At 39.4% G+C, this 27,517-nt stretch overlaps 1 protein-coding gene across 47 annotated transcripts in view; it reads left to right on the top strand.

Moving 5' to 3' along the window:
• Positions 1-16,111: 16,111 nt before the first annotated feature.
• SLMAP (sarcolemma associated protein) overlaps positions 16,112-27,517 on the top strand; it is a 156,536-nt gene continuing 145,130 nt past the window's right edge. For 45 of the 47 annotated variants that reach the window (XM_042236040.2, XM_060402332.1, XM_004018364.6 and 42 more), the window contains exons 1-2: positions 16,112-16,145; positions 16,347-17,659. In XM_042236040.2, coding sequence (XP_042091974.1) covers positions 17,462-17,659 — 198 coding nt within the window. In that variant the 5' untranslated portion in view covers positions 16,112-16,145; positions 16,347-17,461. Of the gene's footprint in view, positions 16,146-16,346 lie in introns of all 47 variants that reach the window. The other 2 variants (XM_060402333.1, XM_060402334.1) reach the window with 1 other exon arrangement.

Raw genomic sequence — 27,517 nt, 5'->3', positions numbered from 1 at the left:
TTTTAGGAACTTTCTTGGAGACTGGCTATGGCATACAGAGTAACAAATATAGTTCATGATACCTTACTAGCCAGGGACTACCAAATAAGATCATACTTACCTTTATTGTTCAAATTATGATGGCTTAAGCACTCATGGCCTATTTCCTGGAAGAAGGAACCTCCTTCTCTTCCATATTTCTTTTCTTTTTAAAATTTATTTCTTTTGGCTGCACCAGGTCTTTGTTGTGGCACGTGGGAACTTCAGTTGCAACATGCACTCTCTTAATTGTTGCATGTAGGATCAAATTCCCTGAGGAGGAATCAAGCCCAGGCCCCCTGCATTGGCAGTGTGGACCACTGGGGAAGTCCCTGTTCATATTTCTGATGTAGCTCTTCTGTTCTCAGGAACAGCCCTTCCTGTACTTCTGCCCCAACTTTCTGGACCTGCTGCAGCTGAACTGTCTCTCACCTTTATGAGGACAGTGGGCACTGCAGTCTTAGACAATTGACTGTGCCCATGGCTTCTACCATTGACTTTGAGAAGTGCTAGATATTCTTCCAGGAAAGTAAAACGAGATCAAGAACACAACTGAGGCCAGGTTGTAACAGTTAGCAAGTTTTTTCAGAAGGCTTGGGAATATCAGAAAAGAAGTGAAATAGACCAGGTGACTAATACTGCTATTAGTAGCGGCTACTCTGAGAGGTCCACAGTCTAAACTTATCCTCAGAATGGTACAAACCTAGGTCCTCTGGAAACTACCATCAGCAGATGCCCTATGTCCTACAAAAAACAAAGTGCCACATAATGTGTCATTAGTCCTATTTCTCAGGTCTGGGATTTTCAGTCTGTAAATACCACCAGAGGTAGAACTCCACGATCCATGCCGTGGCATGCTGGGCCAGGCACTCTCTGTTCTTGTCCACAGCCTGCTCTCCAGCACTGACTAAAGAGATTAAGCCTGTGCACCCTTCCAGCTTTCCTTTTCTTCCCACTTCTATGACCTTCCCAAACAAAGAATAATCCAAAGAGTAGTCCTCTGTATTCTACAAGGGTATATGGTAGTGTTTAAGCATAGGGTAGTCTAAATCCACACTTCGGGAAAAACATTTCCTTACAGAAATCATGATTTATCATCAAAGCATAAAACCACTGAGAGAGAAAGTAGCATTGACATATATACACTACCCTGTGTAAAACAGGCAGCTAGTGAGAAGTTCCAATATAACACAGGGAGCCCAGCCTGGAGCTCTGTGATGACCTAGTGGGGTGGGATGGGAGGAGAGGAGGGAGGCTTAAGAGAGAGGTGATATATGTATAATTACGGCGGATTCACGTTGTTGTATGGCAGAAGCCAACACAACATTGTAAAGCAATTTTCCTCCAATTAAAAAAACCGAAACAAAAACTACTAAGAGATGTCTCGTTAACAGCCTGAAACATCTACATTTGCTTTACCTTTAATTATTTCAGGCTTTCTACAAGAGCTAGACTTGGGAGGATTGCTTTATATTTACATATAGAGACTCCATCAGATTGTTTCCCAGCACTTAGGGAGAGTTAGTACCCAGGGGAAATTAGATCCTATGCTTTTAGAGGGTAGTTTTCCCAGCTGCTTTCCTCATCAAGGTTAAAAAATAAAATCCTGGCTTCTGCCAGCCTGGTTATATCACCTGCTGTATTTACTTCTTGGAAAGCATGTCTCCTCTTCATTAGAGAGCCCAGAGGTCAGGGAGCAAAAATAGGAGCTGAAGGGGATAAATAATGCCTGGAAATAGAAAATAATGTCCAGCAGATTGTCATGTGGAAACAGCGGGCTGTCGTGAAATGACAAGAGATTTTGATATAAGTCTGCTTTATGGTAGACGCTTCCCTTATGGTGGGGTAACTCAGACTGAACTTCTCTGAGCCTTGTAAATGATGTAAAATGATGGTAATAATCTCTACCTTACAGAGTCGAGTATTAAATGAAAAAAATATATATGATCAAGTCCCGGCAGGCAGGTCATGCTCCAGCTACAGCACTGGATGATAGGAATAGAATGGTGAACAAATAAAAATGAGTCACTGTCTTCATTGAGATTTCAGTCCAGAAGGGAAGACAGGCATTAAACAAAGAACTATCTCATTATGATTTGTAATGACTTGACCTATTTTAGGCTGGCATGGAATGTGGTCTTGACGTAGTGATGCCAAAGGTGGGGAGTCAGGGTTAGGAAGAATGTGTCAGGCTTCAGTCAGAGCAGTCTAGGCTGCTGGAAGGTGCTCAATAAATGGGAGCTGCTATAATAATTACTATTATTATCATTATTAATTTAGTAAATATTTATTGAGTATCTACCGTGTGTACTAAGCTACTGTGCATACTGAGGATATGCTAAATGTGTGAGTTTAAGCAAATATCTTAACTTCTTTGAGCCTCATTATGTTCTCTGTAAATTGGGGACATTAAGAATACCTACTACCTCTTTGGTCTTTCTTTGAGGATCCAAATGAAATAGTGTATATAGAGTGTTTAACAAATTGCCTGGCAAAAAGAGAAGATAATGTATTTTAGTAATATTATTATTCCTCAGTAGTCAGGCCCAGCTACAGAATTTGCAGGGCTCAGTGTAAAATGAAAGTACAGGGCTCTTTGTTTAAAAAGTAATAAGAATTTCAGGACAGCAACAGCAAAGCATTAAACCAAGTGAGGGGCCCTGTATGACTGCATAGTAAACACAATCATGAAGACACCCCTGTCACTAGTTACATCATATATATGTATTTATATGCTTAACTATCCAAAGCTTGAATTTTTTTGTGGGGGATGGGGCAAACACAACCTCTATAACTGTCAGATGAATTTAGTTTATAAGAATAAAATATAAGCATATTCAACATATCAATATATCAATAGATAATTGGTGATATTTTCCTCAAACTTTTATTGTGAAAAATGTTAAAGTGCAAAATTATAAGGATTTACTAATGAACATATGTATATATAAATCAACTAGGTTGTACAATTAGCATTTTATTATATTTGCTTTATTATATATTCATCTATCTGTTCCTCAAAACTTCTGTTAATCTATTTGTTTTTGGTGCATTTCAAAGTAAATTCCAGATATCAATATCACTTACTAAAATCCATTTTTTCCCCTTTTGATATAATATTGATATATAGAGGAGTGTGCTAAATGTGCTGTTTTGACAAATACATATACCTCTGTGACCCATACCTTTAGAACATTACCCATCACCCTAAAACCTTCCTTCATACCTTTTCCAAGTTAATCTCCATCTCCAACTTCCATAAGAGACAACTACTGTTCTGATTTTTTTTTCTGGAGTTTATCATTTTCGAAAGTACTTCGTGAGTACTTAGACTCAGTGCTGTCTCAAATGGGTGCACAGAAAATTCTGCAGACTGTAAAACAGGAAAGATAATTCTAGAATATTGTGTTGCAATCAACAAATACTTGTTGAGTCAAAGAGTAAAACTATTGAAATCACTTTGCGTGCTTTTTCTTTTTCTTTATTTTTCTTTTTGGCCATGCTGGCGGCTTGTTGGATCTTAGTTCCCCAACCAGGGATCAAACCCAAGCCCTTGGCAGTGAAAGCACAGTTTTAACCACTGGACTGCCAGGAAATTCCCACTTTTTCTTTTTAATAGTTTAATTTTCTGGTAAAAATTATAATAATGTATATTCCAGAAAAGTGTAAATAATATGGAAAAACAAAGAGAGGACATTAAACACCACCCATAGTGGAGGAATAAACATTTAAAAATATTCTATGAAATTTCTCCCAGCTATCTGTGCATATATACATATAATGATCTGTGGATGAAATTTAATAAAAATTGTTTCATACACATGTATGGTCCATTACTGGGTTACAACATGAGCACATTTTACAGGCTGATTTATGATTCCAAAATGCCATCCAAAGAGGAGGCATGGATTTACATCCACTGACTGGCTATGTTTTAAATTCTTAAGGATGGAAAATAAATGTTTGTTTTATATTTTTTTCTTGAGGGTAGAAGAGAGAACAGGTGAAGGGCTAATAAGTGCCCCTAAAAGCACATCAGTCCAGTTGAACTCAGTTCAATAAATAATTACTAAGCAAAGATAAGAGGGCTTCCCAGGTTGGTGCTAGTTGTAAAGAATCTGCCTGCAAATGCAAGAGACGTAAGAGACATGGGTTCAATCCCTCAGTCAGGAAGATCCCCTGGAGGAGGGCATGGCAACGCACTCCAGTATTCTTGCCTGGAGAATCCCATGACAGAGGAGCCAGGTGGGCTAGAGTCCGTAGCGTCGCAGTTGGACACAACTGAAGTGACTTAGCATGCATGCACGCAAAGTTAAGACTAGCTGCTGGGAACAGAAAAGATAAGGCATGAATCCAATATGTAGAATGCTCATACCCTAACCAGAGAAGGCAATGGCACCCCACTCCAGTACTCTTGCCTGGAAACTCTCATGGATGGAGGAGCCTGGTAGGGTGCAGTCCATGGGGTCGTGAAGAGTCAGACACGACTGAGCAACTCCACTTTCACTTTTCACTTTCATGCATTGGAGAAGGAAATGGCAACCCACTCCAGTGTTCTTGCCTGGAGAATCCCAGGGACAGGGGAGCCTGGTGGGTTGCCGTCTGCGGGGTCGAACAAGAGTCGGACACGACTGAAGCGACCTAGCAGCAGCAGCAGCATACCCTAACAGGAAATTTCTTTGACTACAGGGATTTATCCTTACTTGAGCCTACATAATGAGGGAGGATCATGAGGATCTACTCCCAAAGGAGCACTGAGTCCTTCATTAAATTTGGTACAGAACTCAAAAGATATAAGTGAAAAGCAAGTCTCCCTCCTGTCCTTTTTCCCTACATATCTCACCCAGTGTTGATTCTTTAGGGTTTACCACTGTTACTGATTTCCTGTATCTTGCGTATATATATATATATATATATATATATATATATACACACACACACACACAGGCATATGCTGAGCAGGCAAAAATATTAATTGTCCACTCATCGCTTACTCATTCAAGCAATTTTAAAATACAATTGTATGACACTTACACATAATTTTGCATGTTGCTCTTAAAATTATACCTTGGAGATTGCTCCATATTTATTCATATGAAGATGCTTCATTTATTTTTAGCTTGGAAATCATTCATAGCCACTCTTCATTTTTTTTTTTTAAACTATCTCCACAATATACCACTGTGTGAATGTAATTTATTTAACTGGTACATTATTGATGGACTCCAAATTTAGTCCCGATATTTTGCTAATATGATCCTGCAGTGATTGTGTGAATCATCTGGCTTTGAATCGAGTTAGTAAATACTTGGTAGAGGCATTTGTTGGGTTTTAGATGAATATTTAAAAGTACAAAACATTAAATATGTTAATGCCGTGTCTGAAGTATGTTCCCTTAAAACCACTGTTAAAACAAAAGCCTAAGAGCCAACAGGAAATCTCCACCCACTTAGTCAGACTCCAGGAGCAGTAAATAGACAGGCCTATCCAGTGTCTTCCAGGTTCACAGAGGAGCTTTGTCACACAAGTAGTAGCTCATTGTAGAGTCCATGCTTTGGCACTAAGAACTTCCCCTAGAGAGTTTGGATCCAGCAATATAACATACAAATATTCACTTGTCACACAAATAATTCATCAAAAAGCCTTGGGACACGCAAACGCAGAAACAGATTTCCTCTTGCCCTTCCCATTGATTTTTTTTTTTTTTTACTTCATTTTGAAATAATTATACTTAGAGAAGAGTTTCAAGAATAGCTCAAAGAACTCCCACACACTTTTTGTTCAGATTCACCACTTTTTAACATTTGGCCACTTTTTAACATTTGGAGAAGCTTTTCATACACACATACGTACATGTGTATTTATGTATGTATTTACATGAGTTTTTTTTTAAATGGATTAGTTAAGAGTAGGTTGTATATATAATGCTCTTTTATCCCTTAATATATTCCCTAAAAATGGGAATAATCTGCGGATTTTTGAGGAAAAAGTCTGACCTGGCAACCTTCTGTTCTTTTTTGAGAATCATTGACTTTAAGAGCTAGAAATAACCTGAAAGTGTCTAGTTCACCTCCTTTACACACAGGGAAACCCAGAATTAGCAAATTAGTCAGTCAAAGTCATATTGCTAATATCTGCGAGGAGATCCTCTCTTCTGGCTCTTTCCTCTCTACAAGCCACTTGGTATCATCTGGTCCAAACTATTCAATAGGTTTTATAAATGAGGAAACTATGGCCCAGAAAGGGTTTATGATTTGTCTAAGATCACACAAGAAGTTACTTTCCTGGATTCCATAGGTAGGTATAACTTTTTGTATGGGGCTCAAGAAGAACACTAATTTTCCTGTATTTGCACTCAGTGGATAAGCTGCTGAAAGGACATCTCATGCTTTTGCCTGCCCAGCAATCCTTCCCCCTCCTTCTGTCAACAGCTTTGGGAAAGTATCCTTCTCCCATTGGATGCAGAGTTAGTGGGACTACTTCAAAGTTCTGCACTTTTCTGGCCATGAAATGGGCATGTAACCTGGCCGCAGTCAGTCAGCTTCTCTAGGGCATTTGAATTTTTTTTTAAATAAAGAACAGACTCTTTCCGCTTGTTTATTTCTTTTTGGTGTGCTGGGTCTTCATTGCTGCTCTTGGGCTTTCTCTAGCTGCAGTGACCAGGGGCTACTCTTTGTTGCCATGCACAGGCTTCTTATTGTGGTGGCTTCTCTCGTTGCAGAGCACCAGCTCTAGGGTGCTCAGGTGTCAGTAGTTGTGGCACACAGGCCCTAGATTACGAGGGCTCCCATAGTTATGGTTCGCAGGCTTTAGTTGCCCTGAGCATATGGAATCTTCCCAGAGTGAGGATTGAACCCTTGTCCCCTGCGTTGGCAAATGGATTCTTATCTACTGCATGGACTGTGTCCACCAAGCTCTTCTGTCCATCGGAGTCTCCAGGCAAGAACACTGGAGTGGGTTGCCATTTCCTTCTCCAGGGATTCTTCCTGACCCAGGAATTGAACCCAGATCTCCTGCATTACAGGCAGATTCTTTACCATCTGAGCTACCAGGAAAGAGGATACCCTGTATCCACTGCACCTTAAGAGAAATCCAGGCATTTGAATGTTGAGGAGAAAGCCTCAAGGATTGAAAAAGATTGAGTTGATAAGGAGGCTTAGTTCAGTCACTCAGTCATGTCCGACTCTTTGTGACCGCATGGACTGCAGCACGCCAGGCCTCCCTGCCCATCACCAACTCCTGGAGTTTACTCAGACTTATGTCCATTGAGTTGGTGATATCATCCAACATCTCCCCTTCTGTTGTCCCCTTCTCCTCCCACCTTCAATCTTTCCCAGCATCAGGGTCTTTTCAAATCAGTCTATTCTTCACATCAGATGTCCAAAGGATTGGAGTTTCAACTTCAGCATCAGTCCTTCCAATGAATATTCAGCACTGATTTCCTTTAGGATGGACTGGTTGGATCTCTTTGCTGTCCAAGAGACTCTGAAGAGTCTTCTCCAACCCCACAGTTAAAAAGCATCAATTTTTCAGTGCTCAGCTTTCTTTGTAGTCCAACTCTCACATCCATACATGACTACTGGAAAAACCATAGCTTTGACTAGACAGACTTTTCTTGGCAAAATAATGTCTTTGCTTTTTAATATGCTGTCTGGGTTGGTCATAACTTTTCTTCCAAGGAGCAAGCATCTTTTAATTTCATGGCTGCAGTCAGCATCTGCAGTGATTTTGGAGCCCAAAAAAATAAAGTCTGTCACTGTTTCCATTGCTTCCCCATCTATTTGCCACGAAGTGATGGGACTGGATGCCATGATCTTAGTTTTCTGAATGTTGAGCTTTAAGCCAACTTTTTCACTCTCCTCTTTCACTTTCATCAGGAGGCTCTTTAGTTCTTCTTCGCTTTCTGCCATAAGGGTGGTGTCATCTGCATATCTGAGGTTATTGATATTTCTCCTGGAAATCTTGATTCCAGCTTGTGCTTCATCCAGTCCAGTATTTCTCATGATATACTCTGCATATAAGTTAAATAAGCAGGGTGACAATATACAGCCTTGACGTACTCCTTTTCCTATTTGAATCAAGTCTTTTGTTCCATGTCCAGTTCTAACTGTTGCTTCTTGACCTGCATACAGATTTCTCAGGAGGAAGGTCAGGTAGTCTGGTATCCCCATCTCTTGAATAATTTTCCACAGTTTTGTGATCCACACAGTCAAAGGCTTTGGCGTAGTCAATAAAGCCGAAGTAGATGTTTTTCTGGAACTCTCTTGCTTTTCCGGTGATCCAACGGATGTTAGCAATTTGATCTCTGGTTCCTCTGCCTTTTCTAAATCCAGCTTGAACATCTGGAAGTTCACGGTTCACGTACTGTTGAAGCCTGGCTTGGAGAATTTTGGGCATTACTTTCCTAGTGTGTGAGATGAGTGCAATTGTGCAGTAGTTTGAAGATAAGGAGGCTACTTACTGGTTTTTGTTGAGCATCAGCTCTGCTTCCCATCCTTCCTGAGACTCGCTTCTTCAGTGTTCATTTCCATTCTCTTAGCTATCCATGTCTTTCTAGTACTTTCCATAGGCTTATGTTGGCCAGGGGTAGTTTCTGTTGTTTGCAAACAAAGGACTCTAACCAGTAACAGCTGACTTGAAAAAAGTTTTGCTTTCTGCAACACTTGCTGAAACAGAACTGCGACATAGGTTGCATAGGAAAAAGTTGGACCTGGGTACACCCTTCCTCAAAGCTTAGCATGAAAGGACTTTTCAGGCTCATCACTGTGCCATTCAGTCTAACTGATGACATTCCACTTTCCCATTCCCTGAAGTATGTGAACGTGTTCCTTCACAGAGCAACCGTTCTGTTAGTTGTCGTTCGTAGAAATATCTCCAGCAAGGAGGCACCAGTTAGTGGTTATTTTAACTCATTGCCCCCAAAGTGTCCATCTGGGTAGAGTGGTGAAATACAATCTGATTTGAGCACAGTAGTCCAGGGTGGGCTCTCTGCCTGATTCATTCTAGGGTTTGCCACCAATAGGAAGTGAAGACACCACTCGTTGTCTTTCCTGACCACCGGAGAAGGAACTCCTTCCTTTGGAAGGAACTCGCTCATATGCAAGGACACATTGGTATCTCCAGAATAACATTCAGACAGTGTAGTCTGAGTCTTCATCCAGGAAGAAAAAAAAATTCTCCAAGAAAGCATGATCATCTTCAAAGAAACTCACAAGTTCTTGTTAAAAACAGCTTTTTCTTCCTTTAAAAATTTTTAAAATTTTAATATTCTTAGAATAATATATATATTATATATAGGTAACATTATATATAGTTTATTATTGTTCATATTACGACACAGAGCAATTTAGCTTCTCATTAGCCACTCAAGAACCAGGCTTTTGCATGACTAAAGATCCAGTCATTTAACAAATACTTTTAGGTCAACTCTGTGCTAGGCACATAGCAAAAGCAAACAGGCTCCTTCCTCTTATAGAGTTTACAGTCCAGAGGGACAACAGACCTTAATCCAGATGTTATACTTGCACCCCAAGTGTTATAGGTGCTGTGAAATGACAAGTGCAAAGATCTGTGAGAGATGGAAAGTAAACGGTTTTTCTCAAAACAGATTCCGTAATTCCAAGTGAATTTCTTAAAAAGGCTAGAGGACAACCCCTCCCCCTGTTCTATGAATCTGTAAGTGGTCTGTGAGTGTACCAGCCCAGCCTTGGTCAAAACAACCACAAAAGATCTAGTCCCCCTTTCAGAGCAAAACTCAGGGGTTCTGCATTTATTTTCTCATTGTGTTAATCATTATTGTTTCCAAAACCAAACAGAAGAAGAAAATCAGTCAAAATGTCTGTTTTAAAGGCAAATACAAATGGGAAGATATATTCATTTTCTATTGCTGCTATAACAAACTACCATAAATGGAGTGGCCTAACACAATTTCTTAAAATTCTATAGACTGGAAGTCCAACTGGGTCTCACTAGGATAAAAGCAAGGCATTCGCTTTTCTGAAGTCTCTAGGAGAGTATCGGTTTCTCTGCCTTTTTCCAGCTTCTAGAGGCTTCCTTCATTTCTTGGTTCGTGGCCCCCGCTTCCTCCATGTTCAAAGTCAGCAACAGGTTGAGTCCTCCTGTCACATCTCTCTGATTTACTTGTTGTCTCCCTCTTCCACTTTTAAGGACTTGTGTGATTAAAAGTAGATCCACCCAGGTAATCCATGATAATCTTCCAGCTCAAACTCTGCACCCTTAATTGTACCTGCAAAGTCTTCTTTGCCTTATGTAACCTAATGTACTCTTACTTGTAGGCTCTTTGGATTAGAATATAGACATCTTTGAGAGGCCGTTATTCTGCCTACCACAGGAGGCATGGAAAATGTTGGTAAGGGTGAAAAAAGGGAGAGATGCTTCATTCTTTGTGGACAAAGAGGTACAAGGTGATGGCATTTTTCTACATATGGTGATTATCTCTGGGCAGTGGAATTATAGGTAATTTTTTTTAATATACTTCCCTGCTTTCCAAGCTTTCTACATTATAAATAAAATACTTTTTTAAAAAGCACTATATTTTAGTTATTTAGAAGAATGTCTATTGTAAGGAAGTGGACATTGAGACATTTCAGAATAGTATCATGATTGCAACTCATTGTGAAAAGTTTGGTTTTTGTGTGTGTGTCTTATACACACACACACACACACATACATGGAAAAGGCAAAATGGCCAAATCATAAGTCAAAGAGGAGTAATCTGTACATTCATCGTAATTGTAGTTTTCCTGTGCATTCGAAATGTTCTACAGTAAAAAGCAAAACTCGAATGGACAGAGAATGTATTTGATTTCATATTCTAATTATCATTTTCAAGAATAACAGATGCTAAGAGTGAAAAGATAAGTTACAAAATCAAGGCATGTTTTCTCTGGCAACCATCTTTGCTGCTGATACCAAGTTATATAATTCGATTCCAGGAGTTAGAGACATGGACCTGGCTGGTTTCACTTGAAAAGTTCTCATTTCTATAGGAATGCTTGTTCATTGTCAACAGCCTACTAATTTGTCCTAGCATTTCATATGTTCTCTTTGTTAGCATGCTGGACTTGTACAGAGCAGATTGGGTTCTCAAAACAATATGCCCAGTGTGCGACCAGCTCTGTAATTTGATGGGCACAGTACAAAGTAAAATGAGGGAACTTTTGTTTAAAAAAAGTATTAAGAATTTCGAGACAACAGAGTCCTTCTCAACGCAGACCCTGTGTAAGTTCACACACTTATGAAATCAGCTCGACACAAAGCCCAGCAGACTCCACCAATGGTCTCCTCCCACCAAACCTCATACGCTGGGCTTGCTTGGTGGGAACAGGCGTGGTGGAAGAGCAGGAACTCTAGACTCATTTTACTACATAGTCTCTTTGCTCCATTTCAACCAAATGTCTTAGGAATGCTTGCAATCAAAGATTCCATCTATGAAGTCTGTGAATTATTACCATTTAGCGAGATGCTTTTGACCACTATCAATGACACTGTTGTATAGTTATAGAAACAATGCATTTATCTGAAACAAAACCTCTAATGTAGCTTATTAAAAGGAAATAAAAATAATTATATTAATATTAAAAAACAATGATTTAAAATGTTAGTCTTCTCAAAATAAAGAATATACTTTAAAATTTTTTTAAATCGCTAGATGAACAAAACCACCATGTATAAACAGTTTCTGATATTTTATTTTTTTAGTCTCTGATATTTTAATTGGTAACTAAGTTATTTAAAAACAAACCCAAATATACCAGTAAAAATTGAGAAAGAAAATGCCTCATGTGGCTTTTTGACCCATCCCTTTTATTTTTAAGCATTTGCTGCATTCCAGCTAACATTCTTAAATTGATTATAAAAAGCAAAAGAACACTCCCAGTAATCAAAAGGGGACTTACACAAGAGTGACCGAAAAAATACAGTTTCTTATCTTCTTCCTTCTCCCCCAATCCAAGCTTTTTGCTATTGATTTAAAATATTTATCAACTGAACAACAGCAACAACCATAATATTTATCATGTTTAGTAATAAGGCTCCTAATGTTGATTTTCCTATTTCTGATAATATGATATTTTTAAAAGGGCATGCCTCAAATGGGCTTAGAAAAACATCTGGAAGGATATAGCTAATAAACTGTTAACAGTAGCTAGCCCTGGGCTGAGGATTTGTGATGAGGATAGAAAAAATTTTTACTTTCCTTACTTTTGCTTATATGAATATATGCCATGAATATGTGTTCACTTTATCAATAAAAAAAATCAATAAATAAAATTTTCAAAAAGAACAACAAATACAGCCTATACTTTAGGTCTAGCATGGCGATTTAGAATCAGTCACTTAATCTCTTTAGTCTCAGTTTCCCTACCTATAAAATGGGGTTAGTACCACGCAGAGATGTTATGAGGAAAATATATGGTAAATACACTTTCAATAAATGTTCCTTCTCTGAGCCTCAGGTTCCTTGCCTGCAGAATGAGAGAACTTGATTAGTTGTCCATGATATTTCTGAGAGTTAATCTTCGGATTCCCTCTTTTTATATTCACAGAAAAAGACTGCTACATGAAAAATAAATCTCTTTACTTGTCTGCAGGTAATTGTTTTTCTTTTATTTCCTGAAGAACCAGGAAGCCAAAAACCAATGAGCAGTACCTCTGGAATGTTTGGGTAACTCCACCCTGGGCACCTGGGAAATGACAGAGTATTTCCACTCATTAGAATCTCCCTGATCGGAGGGGGATGGGGTGCTGCGGGGAGAGCTTTTCTTATTGTGAAGAAGATTAAACTTCAGTTTCAAGAAGCCAGTGTGTGACATCAAAAATAGTATACCCTCTCAATTTTAATCTTTGACTACTCCAGTTCTTCTCTTTAATTAGTTCGCTTACTTATATTTGTTTGCAACTCAGATACTCTCCTTAAGCAGTTATGCAAGTTATTCACTATATCATGTGTCATTGGTTAAAATCCAATTTGATGATTATCAAATGCATATTAAATGAGTTTACAGAGTAAACTCTGTAAGTTGAGTTGTCTCTTACACATCTGAAATGCTAATAATTGCCTATCTTTCATGGTACTAGGGAAATAATTTTGCAGTTCTTCGTTTTTCTTAGATTGAAAAGTAGCATGGATCATAGCAGTGGTAGTAATGATCAGTTTACTCAAAAAGTAAAAATAAAAGAGGAAGAGAAAGCTACTTCATTGGGAAATACTATCATTCCACCATTTCTCAAAATATAACATGCTTTTTACTTAATTAAAATATTATATGAATACTGAATCATAGAGAGCAACACCCACATGGCTTAGAATTCAAAATATCTCATGTTTGAGATGTCTTAAGCCTTTTTTGTGCCTACCAAATACCAGTGGGTGAAGAACGCCTTCAATGCCATTTTAGTGTTTCCAGCACCTTCCATAGCTTCATAAGATTTTTTACCCTTCCAGGTTATAGCAGTTCCAGCTTTTCTTTGGAAAAATATGTGAAAAAGCGTATTCTCTTTGTTTAACATTCATTGTAAGAGACTGTGGTAGAATTGAACATAAAGAGATATGTTTTGTTTCCACATTTATGAATACATTTCTCTATATGCAAATTAGAGATAATACAACTTGCCTCTTACTGTATGTGGAAGGCTGGACAAATTCTTAATATTAGTAATAATAATAGAAACTGACCTTCTTTGAGCATCTACTATTTTCTAGGCATCATTATCTTATTTTATCCTAACATTATCTTATTTAATCCTGAGACTCTGTGGGGGTACTATCTACTTTCTTTTCAAGTGAGGAAATTGAAACTTAGAGAGGCTAAATAATTTATAATTTACAGTGCTTTTAAATGGTGATGCAATGTCTAGTTTTGAAACCTTGATTTTCATGATTCTACTTTGGTCTTCTAGGAGAAAGGTGGGAATATTCTGAAGACCACTGCATTTATTGCCTGCAAGTCCTTCAGCAACTGAAACTACTTTTCTATGTCCTTCTTTCTTGACCACCTCTCGTGAACTCTTAGTTGTGGCATGTGGAATCTAGTTCCCTGACCAGGGATTGAACCCGGGCCCCCCTGCATTGAGACCACAGAATTTTAACCACTGGACCACTAGGGAAGTCCTGATTTCTACTAATTTTTCACGTCAGTTTAATTACTCTACCATGCTCCCATTATCCTTGATAAATTCATTACACCAAGAATCTTATTGTAATGTTTCAACACCTAAATCGTGAAGAACTCAAGGGAGTCTTTGCTTTTTTTTTTTTTTCTTTCCATTGTTGTATTTCCAGGGCCTATGGCAGTAGCTGTTTCCCACCTTCAAATAAAATATGTATAGAGTGAATGAATGAAAAGACCTTTAAGTTAAGTGACTTATAAGTCACTTATAAGCTCATGCACAGAACTCATTAGGGTTATGTGGAGAGTCCTATATTAGTTTATTCCACAAAAGCCTAAAAGTTACTACAAATGAAAAAAATTTCATCCTCTTATACTAAAACTTTTCAACACATCCTTATTTTTCTCCAAAATACAGTACCAGGAACACAGTAGTAATTCAGTACATATTTGGTGAAATAGTGAAGAATGTTAGAAAAGTATACAAGGTCCTTATAATCTTCTATAATCTAACACATATTCTAATACTTTATCCTGCAATAATTAGTAACAGTATGTACTTTTCAATCATGTATCAAATATTTATTTAGTCACTATTGCGTGCCAGGCATATTGGCCCATTGTTTCAAAGAGACTTATTCTTTTTCTCCCTGGAAACTTATGACGCCGTTCATCAAATACTATATTTATTGTGGTTTTCCTACCAGCCTTCTTGCAGTTCAGTTACCTCCCATAGAAGACCATCTCTGACTCCTTTAGCACCCAGTGCTTGCTTAGCCCTGATTACATCAAAGTGAAGTTATCTCTGTTTGTCACCCTTCTCTCCCCATCCCTATCTCATAGTACTCAGGTGTAATCTCAGAAGAAAAATTTAAGGTTTTATGCACCTACGTGTTTCCAGGTTCAGGACCGAGCTTGGGGCCGGGCCTCAATTCTGTATATACGAATTGAAATGCACTGTCCCTTACTCTTTTATGAGCAAATGGATTACTACCTTGAATTCTCACAACAGGTGAGTTAAGTATTATCTCCATGTAATTGATGACAAAAGGAGGCTTGGTTTAGAAATGTGCCCAAGGTCACACAGTGGTGAAGCCTGTTGTCAAAGGAATCTGAAGAATGAAGTCACCACTGATTCTAAATGAGTATGGCTCTTTTCTTCTATCTTTTTCTTGAAAATTTCGTTTAGATTTAGCGAAGTCTTTCCCTTTTGAGACTAATGACTCCTTATCTACCTTACTATTTTGAGTGCAGGAAATACCTCTGTCTTCATATTCGAAATTGTTCGACCTCTTTCTGGAAGCAACGCGATGTTAACTTTTCTGATATAACACTCATTTCGGGGTAGAATCTGAGTTAGGAGCCCTGGGGGGCAAGACAGGCCCAGTTTACAGTAAGGTCATTTGAAATGGAATGCAGGGACTAAGAAAGTTTTCCTCCGGGCAGGATACCTGGCAAGGGGAGAATGGACCTTAGATGCACAAATCCTAAGGCTTGTGGAATTTAATTGCTCACACCTAGGGCAGCTGTGGGGGACTGTGCTGCCCACAGCTAAGATGGATGCTAATAACATCTCCTTCGGATGAGTTTGTCCTCCTTGCTCGTTGGTATTTTCAACGAGGACTATAGTGAATAAAATGTAGGAAAAGCAGGCGCTTTCTTACCAAGATGGTAAAGTAGGAAGTTGGCAAGTTACGTTTAGAAAACCTTCAACAAGTCAAAAAAATTTTTATTGCCCTTAACCAAAATGGTAGTAAAGGTTGCCCCACGGTTTCGAAGCGTCTAACCCTTAACTAAGATGGCGTGTGGAGGCTTGTTGAAAATTGGCTTGCCCTCTTTTCTGCCCTTGACCAATATGGCTTCAGCGGCTTCGGTCACGTGACGCCGCGACTACGGCGCGGGAGAGGGGGTAGGAGGGCCCTTGAAGGGTGCGCGTTCCCGTGGCGGTGCACCGGGGAGGTTTCAGTCAGAGTCACTATGGCGGCTGGCGCTGGCAAGGTAAGCTGAGGCGGCGGGGCCAAGGGAAGGTGGACCCGTCGCGGCGTCCGGGCTCCCAATCCCCTGAGCCCGTCCGCAGAGAGGTCGGCCGAGGTCGTGGCCAGTCGCGGGGTTTGGCTGGGGTGGGTTGAGAGGGGCGAGGGCTGAAGCGGGCGGGCACCGGCGCCTGACGGCCGTTTGTTTTGATGTTTTCCCCCTCAGGTCGGAAAGTTTCCTGCCTCGTCGGTCACAGCCTGAGCGTGTCTCACCGGCCGCGAGTGGTGGAGGCTGCGGCGGACCCAACCCGGGGCCTCCAGGCCTCTCCCCCAATCTCCGGGCCAGCCTCCCTCCCCCACCTCCTCGTCCGCCCGGAGCTTCGGCTGCTGCCCCTGAGATGCGACCCTCGCGGGGGCGGCCCTGAGAAGAGGCGACCGGTGTGCTGAGCACCAGCCGGGAGCCCAGGCGACCAGGGACCAACTTCCTGCGGCCCAAGACCCCGGAGCCTCCCTCCGGGTCGCGCCTTGCTCGGTTCGCACCCGCCTGCGGAGCCGGATCCCCGCCCTGGTCGCGGGGACGCCCGCCAGGTGCCCGGGAGTCCCGCCTCGGCCGCTGCCCGCGCCCCCGCCGGCCCCAGCTCCTCGTGCCAAGGACCCCAGCCACCGCCGCCTGAGCCCGGGCGGTCCGGGCACCCGGTGCCACCTCCCGGGCGGCCTCCGCGCAGCAGGGGCAATGCAGACTGTCCCGCTGGCCGTCTAGAGCCCTCCGCCGCCTCCTCCATCGCCTTGTCCCACCACTCCCGAGGCCCTCGAGGACGGGCGGTGGCCGCCCAGGGGTGCTCAGCCGCACCTTTCTTCCGCCCGCAAGGACCCTTCTGGCACCGACCCTTCCTTCATGCTGCAGTGCTGCAACATTTCCGCCACCGAGGGGGAAAAGCGGCCACGATCCCAAACAAAACACAAGAATTGGCGTGTGACTCATCTGCTTGGATACCTCCAGCCCCCAAACTGTCTTCCAGGAGTTTTCTGGGCCGAAGCTGTCCGATGTTTGAGCCTTTACTTCCCAGGGAAGAAGATGGACTGAAAGCCGCCAGTTGGGGACTTTTGGGTGATCAAGGCGCTGCTGGGTTTTCAAGGAGGTGATGGGGCTTGCTCTGGCTTGTCTTCCCACCCAAGTGAAGAGTTGTTGATGTTCACTGGTTATGCTTAGACAATGTACAGTTTGCTTTAATTTAAAATTGCGGGGGTGGATAAGGGGGTCTAGGCTTGTGAAGGGCAGCTCGGATCCGGTGGAACTCCTCTTTGTCCCTGGTAGGAGAGACACCCCCAAGTCTGTCCTCGATGCCGTCAGCCTTGGCCATCTTCACTTGCCGCCCGAACTCACACCCGTTTCAGGAGCGTCATGTCTACCTGGACGAGCCCATTAAAATTGGCCGCTCCGTGGCCCGCTGTCGACCAGCGCAGAATAATGCTACCTTTGATTGCAAAGTGCTGTCCAGGAACCATGCTCTCGTCTGGTTTGATCACAAGACGGGAAAGGTAATGTTACTAAGTTGTCTAACAATCGTTGCTTTTCGTTTCCCTTGGCGCTTTCTGCGTAAATGTATGCAGGATCCCAGGGTTTGCACCCAGAGGAGACTTTTCAGCCAGGCGGGGAAACCCAACTTTTTGTGTGCCTGGTTCTAGTGACTGAAATGGAAAACAGAGAAGGAATTGTAATTAAATGCCTCGAGAGGGCGATGGCATCTTGATAACGTGGTCATTCCCAGTGAAATCCTAAACCCTAATGCGTTTTAGAAAGCTAGATAGTGAAACTTGGCTTCTTGCTTTCATTCTTTTCCGAAAGGTGAATTTGCAGTTCAGTGCTTGATGAAGAAAGCAGCACTTCCCAGAGCAATGCAGGGAATCTGTGGCCGGTACTATCCTGGGCTCAAGTGTCTCAGTGATGAGATGTAGTTAACACCATAGCTTTTAACTGAGGACCTTTCTAGCAAAGGGCAGTGTTTGTGTAAATTTACATTTTTAAAAGGTTTGATACGTATTTACCCATGAAGGAGTAATTTGCAGTTATCAAAGCTAATTTAATTAAGCATGAACAACTATAAGTTTATAATTTCAGAGTTTTGTTTGCAAGTTGGGTGAACAGATACCAATTGCTTTTGAAAATCACTGTTGATGTGCCCTTCAGCACTTTTTAAAAACAACTAATGCATACTTAGAAATCATTGTTAAAATTATTTTCTGAAAGTATATCCAGCTCTATCGATTATTGCATTACCTAGATGTTATAGGATGAATTTAGTTCTGATTATGTGTGAGTATTTTAGCATTTTTATGTTGGTACCCTAATTAACTGTACATGTAGATGCTTATGTCTTAATACAAGAAAAAAAAATTGAGTAAAAAGACCCTTTCAATTTTAAAACTATCTTTGTATGTGGAGAATACACTAAAGAGCTCATCTTTGTGCTTAAATCGCAAGTTTTAGTTAAGCTACTGAATCCGTTCCAACTTAGAATTAAGTTATGTAAGACTAATAATATCTCCGGTTTTACCTCCTGACTTTTTGGACCCTCTTGCTGAGTTTAATGATTAGGTCTTTTTTAAAAGAAGAATTTAAATCTTAGAAGAGTTGTGTTTTGAAATGAAGGAAATCTGAGCCTGAAAAGGAAGAGAGAAAGGAATACTCCTGAATCAAGGAATTATTATATAAATTGTTGTTCACAGAAAGGAGGAAAAGATTGCCCAAGTGCTCTGTGCTTGCATAATATCTATATCCTACTCTGTATGTAGAATGAGAACTAAAAAGTGTGTTATTTTTCTGTGTAACACCAGATGCTCCTTACCTGTGGAACAGATCCTTTTTTCTCCCTGGGAACTAAAGTTTGGGTGCCTGAAAGACCTCATAGATTACCAATAGTTATTTAAAGAACTCATCTTTCCAGCAGACAAATTCAGACAGCAGTTACCAGCTAGTTGCCTTAACCAGCTTTTACATTTTTGTCTTTTTATGTCCCTGAGTAACAGTTAAGGTGCAACTTAATCAGATAATAAGTTTGCTTAAAGTACATTGCACATGCACCTTTTTTGTTCTGATTCAGTACTTAAAGGAGGCTCAGATTTTTTCTTTTACTTAGTTGAAAAACAGTGATTACATGAACAGTGCTTTTCATAGTTATACTAAAACCTGGATAATTGGTTATTTTGAGATGACTAAGAATAGATCAATAATAAGTGTTTTTTGTATAAATTAATATGATACGTTAAACTTTTGAATGTAGTTTATTAGAAAACCTCATCTTAAAAGGATCACAGCTTATTTCTACCATTTGAATTTTTTTTTGTCTTTCTTGCTTTTATTAGCTAAAACATACTCAGGATGTGAGGCCTTTAGGGTTCGATATAACTATTGATTATTGTACCACCTAATCTAGTTAAACCAAATAACCTGTCAGATCTTGCCATGTGATCAAATTGCTCTAGGAATTAACTACTTAAAATTTAGGTTTGAACAGACAGTAGGTTTTTATTGAGCATCTGTTATGTGCCATATATTGTAAGGTACATAGTTACAGAGAAAACCCACAGTTTGACCAAGTATCACTTACTGTTTTCTCTGTATGAAATTTCTAGTATAAAGATTTGTTATAATTGTATCATAACAAAAGTCCCCAGGGCCTAATATATATTCCTAGCAAATTTCTTCGTATAATAGTAGACTCCCCTCCTTCTGTATGCATTGCCTCAGGTAAGTTTGTTTGTTTTTCCTCAACCTGCTTTACACTTCAGATGTCTCTTCTGGGGATAATAATAGTGTCTGTTATTGTTTTCACGATTCAGGTAATCATGTAAATCACTTAGCACCCTGTTGCTTGCCCTTAATAAGGGCTCAGATCTTAGAGAAGAGGGTGTTTGGAGTGGAGAGACGAGGGAACCATCTAGGCAGGTCTTTGCAATTTGCTGTAGTGCTGTGAAATCTTAGGAAGGTAGTGCAACATTTTTTTCTTTCATGTGATGGCATGTGTGGAAGTAATTTTTTAAATTGAAACACACGAAGTTGACGATTTTGTCCAAATTGTCACCTTACCTGGGAAGTGGAGAATTGGGGTAATATGCCCTTTGGTTAACTTTCAGTTTATGAGTGTTGCATTCTGCATTTGCCATTAAGGGAAGACCTTTAAAAGCTGAAAGAAATAATAGCCACTTAAAACTTTCTGATTAGTCAAGCAATACATGTTTATTGTAGGAAATCTGCAAAGTGTAGGCAGATGGGAGAGCTCGGTGACACTTTTTAATGCTAAGTTCAAGGAATGTTTTAATGGTATTTAAAACCTGGTGACAGGTTTGGCACAAAGTGGAATTTAATAAGCTTCCCCAAATCATCTACTCAGTGATGTAGCAGGTGGATATTGCCCAGCTTGGATTCCGGCCCTGTGTATCATCTTTCACTCCTGTTTGGAGGTCAGACTCTTCAAATTAGATGGCAGATAATAGCATGTTATAATTTCTCTGTTGACTCAAGGTACCACTGAGCAAGCAAATCTGTCCATATGGTGGTTATGTAGAAGAGCTAGTAAGTCAGGACTGCCTCCTGATTTGGGTGGCCCTGTTTGATTTGAATCTTTGTGAACCAGTGATAGTCTAGTGGTTGACACAGCAGTCTATTTACAGTCTCACTGTAGTTTACCAAGTAGTAAGTACTAGTAGTTGTTGTCTACTTCCAGTTTCACTTTTTAAATTTAAATTCAACACATTCTTGAGCACCTCTTCTATCTTGATCTGTTTTAGTGGAGGGCATAGTGGTGGGTGAGGGGAGGGGGAGAAAAATCATAAGAATTGGTGAGAAATTGTTACCCCTTTTTAGGAGTTTATATTTCAGATGGAGAGGGTGACTAAGCACCTTGACAACAGTTGATTGGAGATAGTATTATTTAAGTTTAAATGGCAAGAGAAGGATGGTATTTGAGACTTTAAAATCGGAATGGATAGGTACAGGTAAAGAGAAGATGCTTTTCTGGCTTGTGTTTGTATGAGAGGATGAAGGTGGAATAAAACAGACACGGAAGCTGATTTTGTTGGACTGAAGGGTCCTCTTGGAGAGTTGCTGTGATAGTAGCTGTGAGAGCACATTCGTCATGTGTATGTTTTCATGTTTGTGCCTTGTTTTTGTGATTAGTTGTCAGACCCTGGAGAAGAGGGTCTCTGCCTTATGTGTTTTCTTTTATTTCTTAGGAAGTAGATGTTGAGTAACTGAAGCTGAGTAGAGAGTGTGGAGACAAGTTGTGGAGTGCCTTTATTTATTTTTCAAGGAAGTGGACCCATGGGATATGGAAAGGGAGAGTTCTGTGCAGAGCACTGACGTACCAAACCATAATTTACGAGTGATAAAACAATATGTAGAGTGACCTGGAACAAGGAAAATGGGTAACCAGTAGCTTAAGTTATTTTGTACTAAGTTATTTCTTACTCTGTTACCATGCTATTCTAAATACTTTACATGTTAGCTTATTTAATAGTTAAGTATCTATTTAAGATAGGTGGGAGTTCCTTGGTTGGTCCAGTGGCTAAGACTTTTTGGCCTCTGTCTCACAGGATCTTAGTTCTCTGATCAGGGATGGAACCCGCCCCCCGCTGCAGTGGAAGCTTGAAGTCTTAACCACCCAGCCACAAGAGAAGTCCTGAATCCAAGCACTTAATCACTCTGCTATTCCAGGGCTTTGTGAAACCTTAGATACGATGCCATTTTGTAGGGGTACAGGCCAGGTTCACAGTAGGAATGAAAATGACTAAATGCCAGAAAGTGAAAAAAAGACAAGTGTGTTGTCTGTTAGGACTTCAGCAAAGAGAGAAGTGCCATATGGACTGGAGATTGTAGGGAGGGTTTCATGGATGAGATGCAGTTTGAGCTAAGACCTTAGGACTTTGTGAATAGGGCAGAATGTAGACAGCCAGAATCAGTCAGAAAGGAGTTATGGGTGGGAAGAAATCTGATGCCTCAAGTAAAGGCATAGAAGCAGGAATGATGTGGTATGTTTCAAGGACACTGCAAGAAAGTCACTGCAAGGGAGGAATCTCCAGAATTTGACAACCAGGGTTGTTTTCTTTTGTCTTCTTCCTATATGACTGCAGAGATCCTGGCCTCAGTTTTGGGGGAGAGTGGCAGATCCTATATTCATTGATCTTGTTTATTTGTGTGTTGTTTCAACAGATGCCTAATTTTTTTATTGTGGTTGTTGACAGAAGTTATAAAGGTCAGAAAGAGCTGATTTTTGTGAAAAAGACATGTATTTGACATGTTTAATACGGATTAATGTAAACATGTTTGGAAGGCCCGGTTATATATCCACAGGACATAATCATTTCCTTCTGTCTTACTTTTCACAGTAGTGGAAAGTTAATGAAATATTTTATCCATTTATCCATCCATTGTTTAAAATATGGACTGTGTATACACTTTAAACATTTTTGTTCTGCTTATTTGACTTTACTCCCTTGGTTGAATTTACTCTTTACCTTCTCAGGCTCCTGTTTGGTTTTCTCAAATGGTATTTATGTTAAAGCTTAGTATCTATTCTGTTTTATAAATAGGGAGGAGGGTGTCTGTCATTCAGAGTTTTAAGTGAAAAGACTGTGAGATTGGTTCTTGATATATGTCAGCTGCTTGAACTGAGAGAAACGGTGGCATTTGTTAGCTGCAGGAGTGTCTAGAGGCTCCTGCCCAGGCTTCTCTCACTGCCGCTGTCAGTGGATGAGCAATCTATATGCCCCTGTTCAAAGTCTGGGTTGCTAGACTGCTAATCTTTCCCCCCATTGATTTTTAGCATGATATGCAAAGCCTTCAAAATCCATCTCTCATTTCCGTTTTTTTTTTCAGCTCTTGTTTTCTGTTACTCTTTTTTTTTACCCCCTTTGCCCCAGACTCTGCAGTAGCTATGTGACAGTCCTCACTGTTCCTTGAAAAAGTGCCTTCCTTTCTTTTTTTTAAAGCTATTTTGTCTTCCAGAATGACTTTTTCCCTTTGTCCCTTGAGGCCCAGTTCCAGTGTGAAACCTTTCCCTACTCCCACTAACTGAAGAATTAATTGCTTCTTCCTCTGTGTTCCCATAGAACTTTGTATATAATTTCATTATGAGACACAAACAAGAAAATAACTGTGATGCACACAGCCAGATGTGTGCTCTTGAGAACAAAGGACTAGACAGTACATAAATGTTTGAATGAGTGAAATGAACAATGAAGCAGTCTCTGTTTCTGCAAACCCTGAGGAGGGTCAGAGAGCAGAAGGTCATTCGAGTTAGTTCTCAATTTGAGATCACAGACTCAATTTCCAATAGGTACTGTTTGTATAAATCATTACTCATTGAGAATTTGCAGTGTGCAAGGCACTTTGCCAGATGTTTTGGTATCTTAGATAATCTTGTGGTTGGTGATATAATTTTGAGCCATTATATTTATATCCATTCTCATGCAAAATAATACTTTTAAGGATTTAATAATATTCAGCATACTTTCTTATTTCACTTGATCTGTATAACACGTAAGAGGTAAGTAGAGCAACTGAAGACTGGCTCCATTTTATGAAAAGAGTTTGCTCTTTAGAGGTTATTTGCCCAAGGTCATCTCTTAGTAGCTATGGAGAGGTGGAACCAGAATCTAGATCGTTTCCCTCTGAAATAAAAGCTAGCTGCTAGACATTTATTCTAAACTATCTTATTATGGAGTTAACAATTATAATGAAAATCTGTCTTTTGCTCTCTTTAAGGGTAATCTAATCTATTATTTTCTGGGAGTATGACTGAATAACTTGTTGTATGACAAACTTCCAAAGACTGAGAGTCTGAGTTAATTATTTTTCTGAGTCAGCTAGCGTTTTGTAAACATCCCCCTACTACTCCTAGCAATAAATGCATTTTTTCCTAAGTTGGCATTCAGGCAACTGATTTGGATTTGAGTGTTTATGCAAATAAATGAAATGGCCTTGGAAAAACTTGTTTCCCATGTAAATTTTTAATCCTTTATAAAGAGAGCAACTGACAGGTGTAGAGGAAAAAGGAAAGTTTGTGTAGGTATTTAAAAGCATGGAAGACTTTGGTGATTCTACTGAATCCTTTGTAAAATGTATAATCTGGATTAGATTTTAATTTAAAAATGTAGGAAAGTTTGTTTTCTTATTTATTTGCTTTTATCTGTACTTTCAGGCTTACGGTTTTATCTACATTTATAGCTACTGACTTATTCTAGCTGAGCCAAGTAGAAATAAATTTCAAATATGGACTTTCAAGCTATTTATTTTCTTATTTTTTACTTGTACAAGTAACAGATACATTGTTATAAAAATTGAAGCAATAGGGAAGTATGTGGAGTATATGTGCATCATCTTTCACATAGATACCTTTTACCTTCTAGAAGTAACCATTGTTACTAGCTTGGTATGTAGTTTTCAGAACTTCTGCTGTGCATTTGTCTACTTGGGTATATAGATAAATAGTTTTTTGTTGGTTTTTTTTTTTCTTAAGCAATTGGATAATAATTCTGAATGTACCTGTTACCTGATGATATCAAGTGAATTGTGATAAGCTTATCTAAAATGTGTTAATATGCTCTGAGTTAAGACCAGCATCTAGACTGCTGTAAAATTAATATCACTTCATTGAGTGCTTACCAGGTAGTATACTGAGTTTTATGTATGTTATCTCATTTAATCCTCACAACAGACTTATGCAGTAGGGACTATTATTTTCCTTACAGTGAGAAAACTAAGTTTCAGGGAGTCGAAGGAATTTTTTTCAGGGTAATACAGGTAGTGGTGAAGTCAGGGTTCGAACTCCAGTCATTTGATTACAAAATGCATACTCTTGATCACTCTGTTGCTTATTACCTCAGCACCTCTACACAATTAGTCATCGTTAATCTCATCACCAACCAGTTAGTGAGCAATATACTGAAAGAAAAAAATTGAAATAAAAACCTTATTGTCTGTTAACTCATAGATATTTTTTATAGTAAATCTGTGTAGAGTTGTAATTGAAGGTCAGTTCCTCAAACAGTATTTATTCATCACTTAAATTTTTACAATTTGAAAAAGAAAACAACTCTACATGTAAAGATATTATAGTATCACTGTTCAGATAGTATAATATACTAAAAAAAGGTATATTATACTTTATATAGTATATTTTATAATATGCTAAAAACTACTCTTTTTCATTAGATAATTTATAAACATACTTTATTTTTATTGAGGTATAGTTGATTTGCAAAATATGTTTCAGGTATATAATAGTAGTTCACGATTTTTAAAGATTATTCTCCATTTGAAGTTGTTATAAAAAATGGACTGTATTCCTTGTGCTGTACAATTATCCTTATAGCTTATTTATTTCGTAGATAGTAGTTTGTACCTTTTAATCTCCTACTCCAGTCTTTTCCTTCTCCCCGCTGGTAACCACTATTTTCTTCTCTGTATCTGTGTGTCTGTTATATTCAATGGTTTGCTTTATTTCTTAGATTCTATGTGTAAGTGTTAACATACAGTATTGGTCTTTCTCTTTCTGACTTATTTCACGAAGCATAGTACCGTCCTGGTCCATTAATGTTGTTGCATATGGAAAAATGTCATTCTTTTTTGTGGCTTAGTAATATTTCATTGTATGTCTGTACCAAATCTTCTTTACCTATTCATCCGTTGGTGGATACTTAAGTTGGTTCATACTTAAGTTGGTTCCATATCTTGGCTATTGTAAATAATGTTGCTATGAACTTTGGGGTCCATGTGTCTTTTTGAATTAGGCCTTTTTTGGTTTTTTTTTTGGCTATATGCCAAGGATTGGAATTGCTGGATCATATGGCAGTTCAGTTGCTCAGTCGTGTCCAAATCTTTGCGACCCCATGAATCGCAGCACACCAGGCCTCCCTGTCCATCACCATCTCCCAGAGTTCACTCAGACTCGCGTCCATCGAGTCTATAATGCCATCCAGCCATCTCATCCTCTGTCGTCCCCTTCTCCTCCTGCCCCCAATCCCTCCCAGCATCAGAGTCTTTTCCAGTGAGTCAGCTCTTCGCATGAGGTGGCCAAAGTACTGGAGTTTCAGCTTTAGCATCATTCCTTCCAGAGAAATCCCAGGGTTGATTTCCTTCAGAGTGGACTGGTTGGATCTCCTTGCAGTGCAAGGGACTCTCAAGAGTCTTCTCCAACACCACAGTTCAAAAGCATCCATTCTTCGGCACTCAGCCTTCTTCACAGTCCACCTCTCACATCCATACATGACCACAGGAAAAACCATAGCCTTGACTAGACAAACTGATCGTAGTCCTATTCTTAGTTTTTTGAATAATATTCATACTGTTTTCCACAATGGCTACACCAATTTATAGTCCCACCAAAAGTGTATAAGAGTTCCCTTCTCTCCACATCCTTCACTGGATAATTCTAAGTATAATATGTTTGGGGTTGTATTTTAAATTGTATATATGAAGCTCTCCCATAAGTAAATCTAATTTAGAAAACAATGAATTAATGTGTTTTTTAACTATTTAAATGTAGAAATAATTATATTATTAGATGCCAATTATAAATTTCCTTTCACTTCAAAAGTTCAGGGATGGAAGGTAAGATCATGTTGTATGTTACTAGTATAGCTGTGGTAGCTGGTTGTAGAATAAATGAAATCTATAGCTTTGAATTTTTTGGAAAACTTTGCTTAGTAAAAGGGAATGTTATAGAGTTATCATATAAACCAGCAATTTTACTTCTATGTATATACCCAGAAGAAATCAAAACATATGTCCACACAAAAACTTGTACAGATATTCATAGTAGGAAAAAAAAAAGAAACTACTCATTATTCATCAACTGATGAGTTGATAAATAAAGTGTGGTATACTATATAAAAAATATTATTTGGCAATTAAAAGGAATGAAATATTGATACATGGAATAACATGGATGAACCTTGAAAACACTATGTTAAGTGCAAGAAGCCAGACATGAAAGGCCACATATGGTTTAATTTTATTTACATGCAGTTGGTAAAGAACCTGCCTGTAATCCAGGAGACCCACGTATGATCCCTGGATTGGGAAGATCCCCTGGAGAAGGAAATGGCAACCTATTTCATTATTGTTACCTGAAGAATTCCATGGACAGGGGAGTCCATGGAGTTGCAAAGAGTTTGACATAATTGAGCAACTAACACACATGGAATGTGTAGGATAGGCAGCTTATTGGAAAAGATCCTGATGCTGGAAAGATTGAAGGTAGGAGAAGGGGGCAATAGAGGATGAGATGGTTGGATGGCATCACCCACTCAATGGACGTGAGTTTGATCCAGCTCCGGGAGACAGGGAAGGACAGGGAATCCTGGTATACTGCAGTCCATAGGTTGTAAAGAGTTGAA

Source organism: Ovis aries, chromosome 19, assembly GCF_016772045.2.
Source record: "Ovis aries strain OAR_USU_Benz2616 breed Rambouillet chromosome 19, ARS-UI_Ramb_v3.0, whole genome shotgun sequence".
Taxonomy (NCBI): domain Eukaryota; kingdom Metazoa; phylum Chordata; class Mammalia; order Artiodactyla; family Bovidae; genus Ovis; species Ovis aries.
The sequence above is the reverse complement of the archived record's forward strand: the minus strand, read 5'-3'. Positions and strand labels throughout refer to the sequence as shown.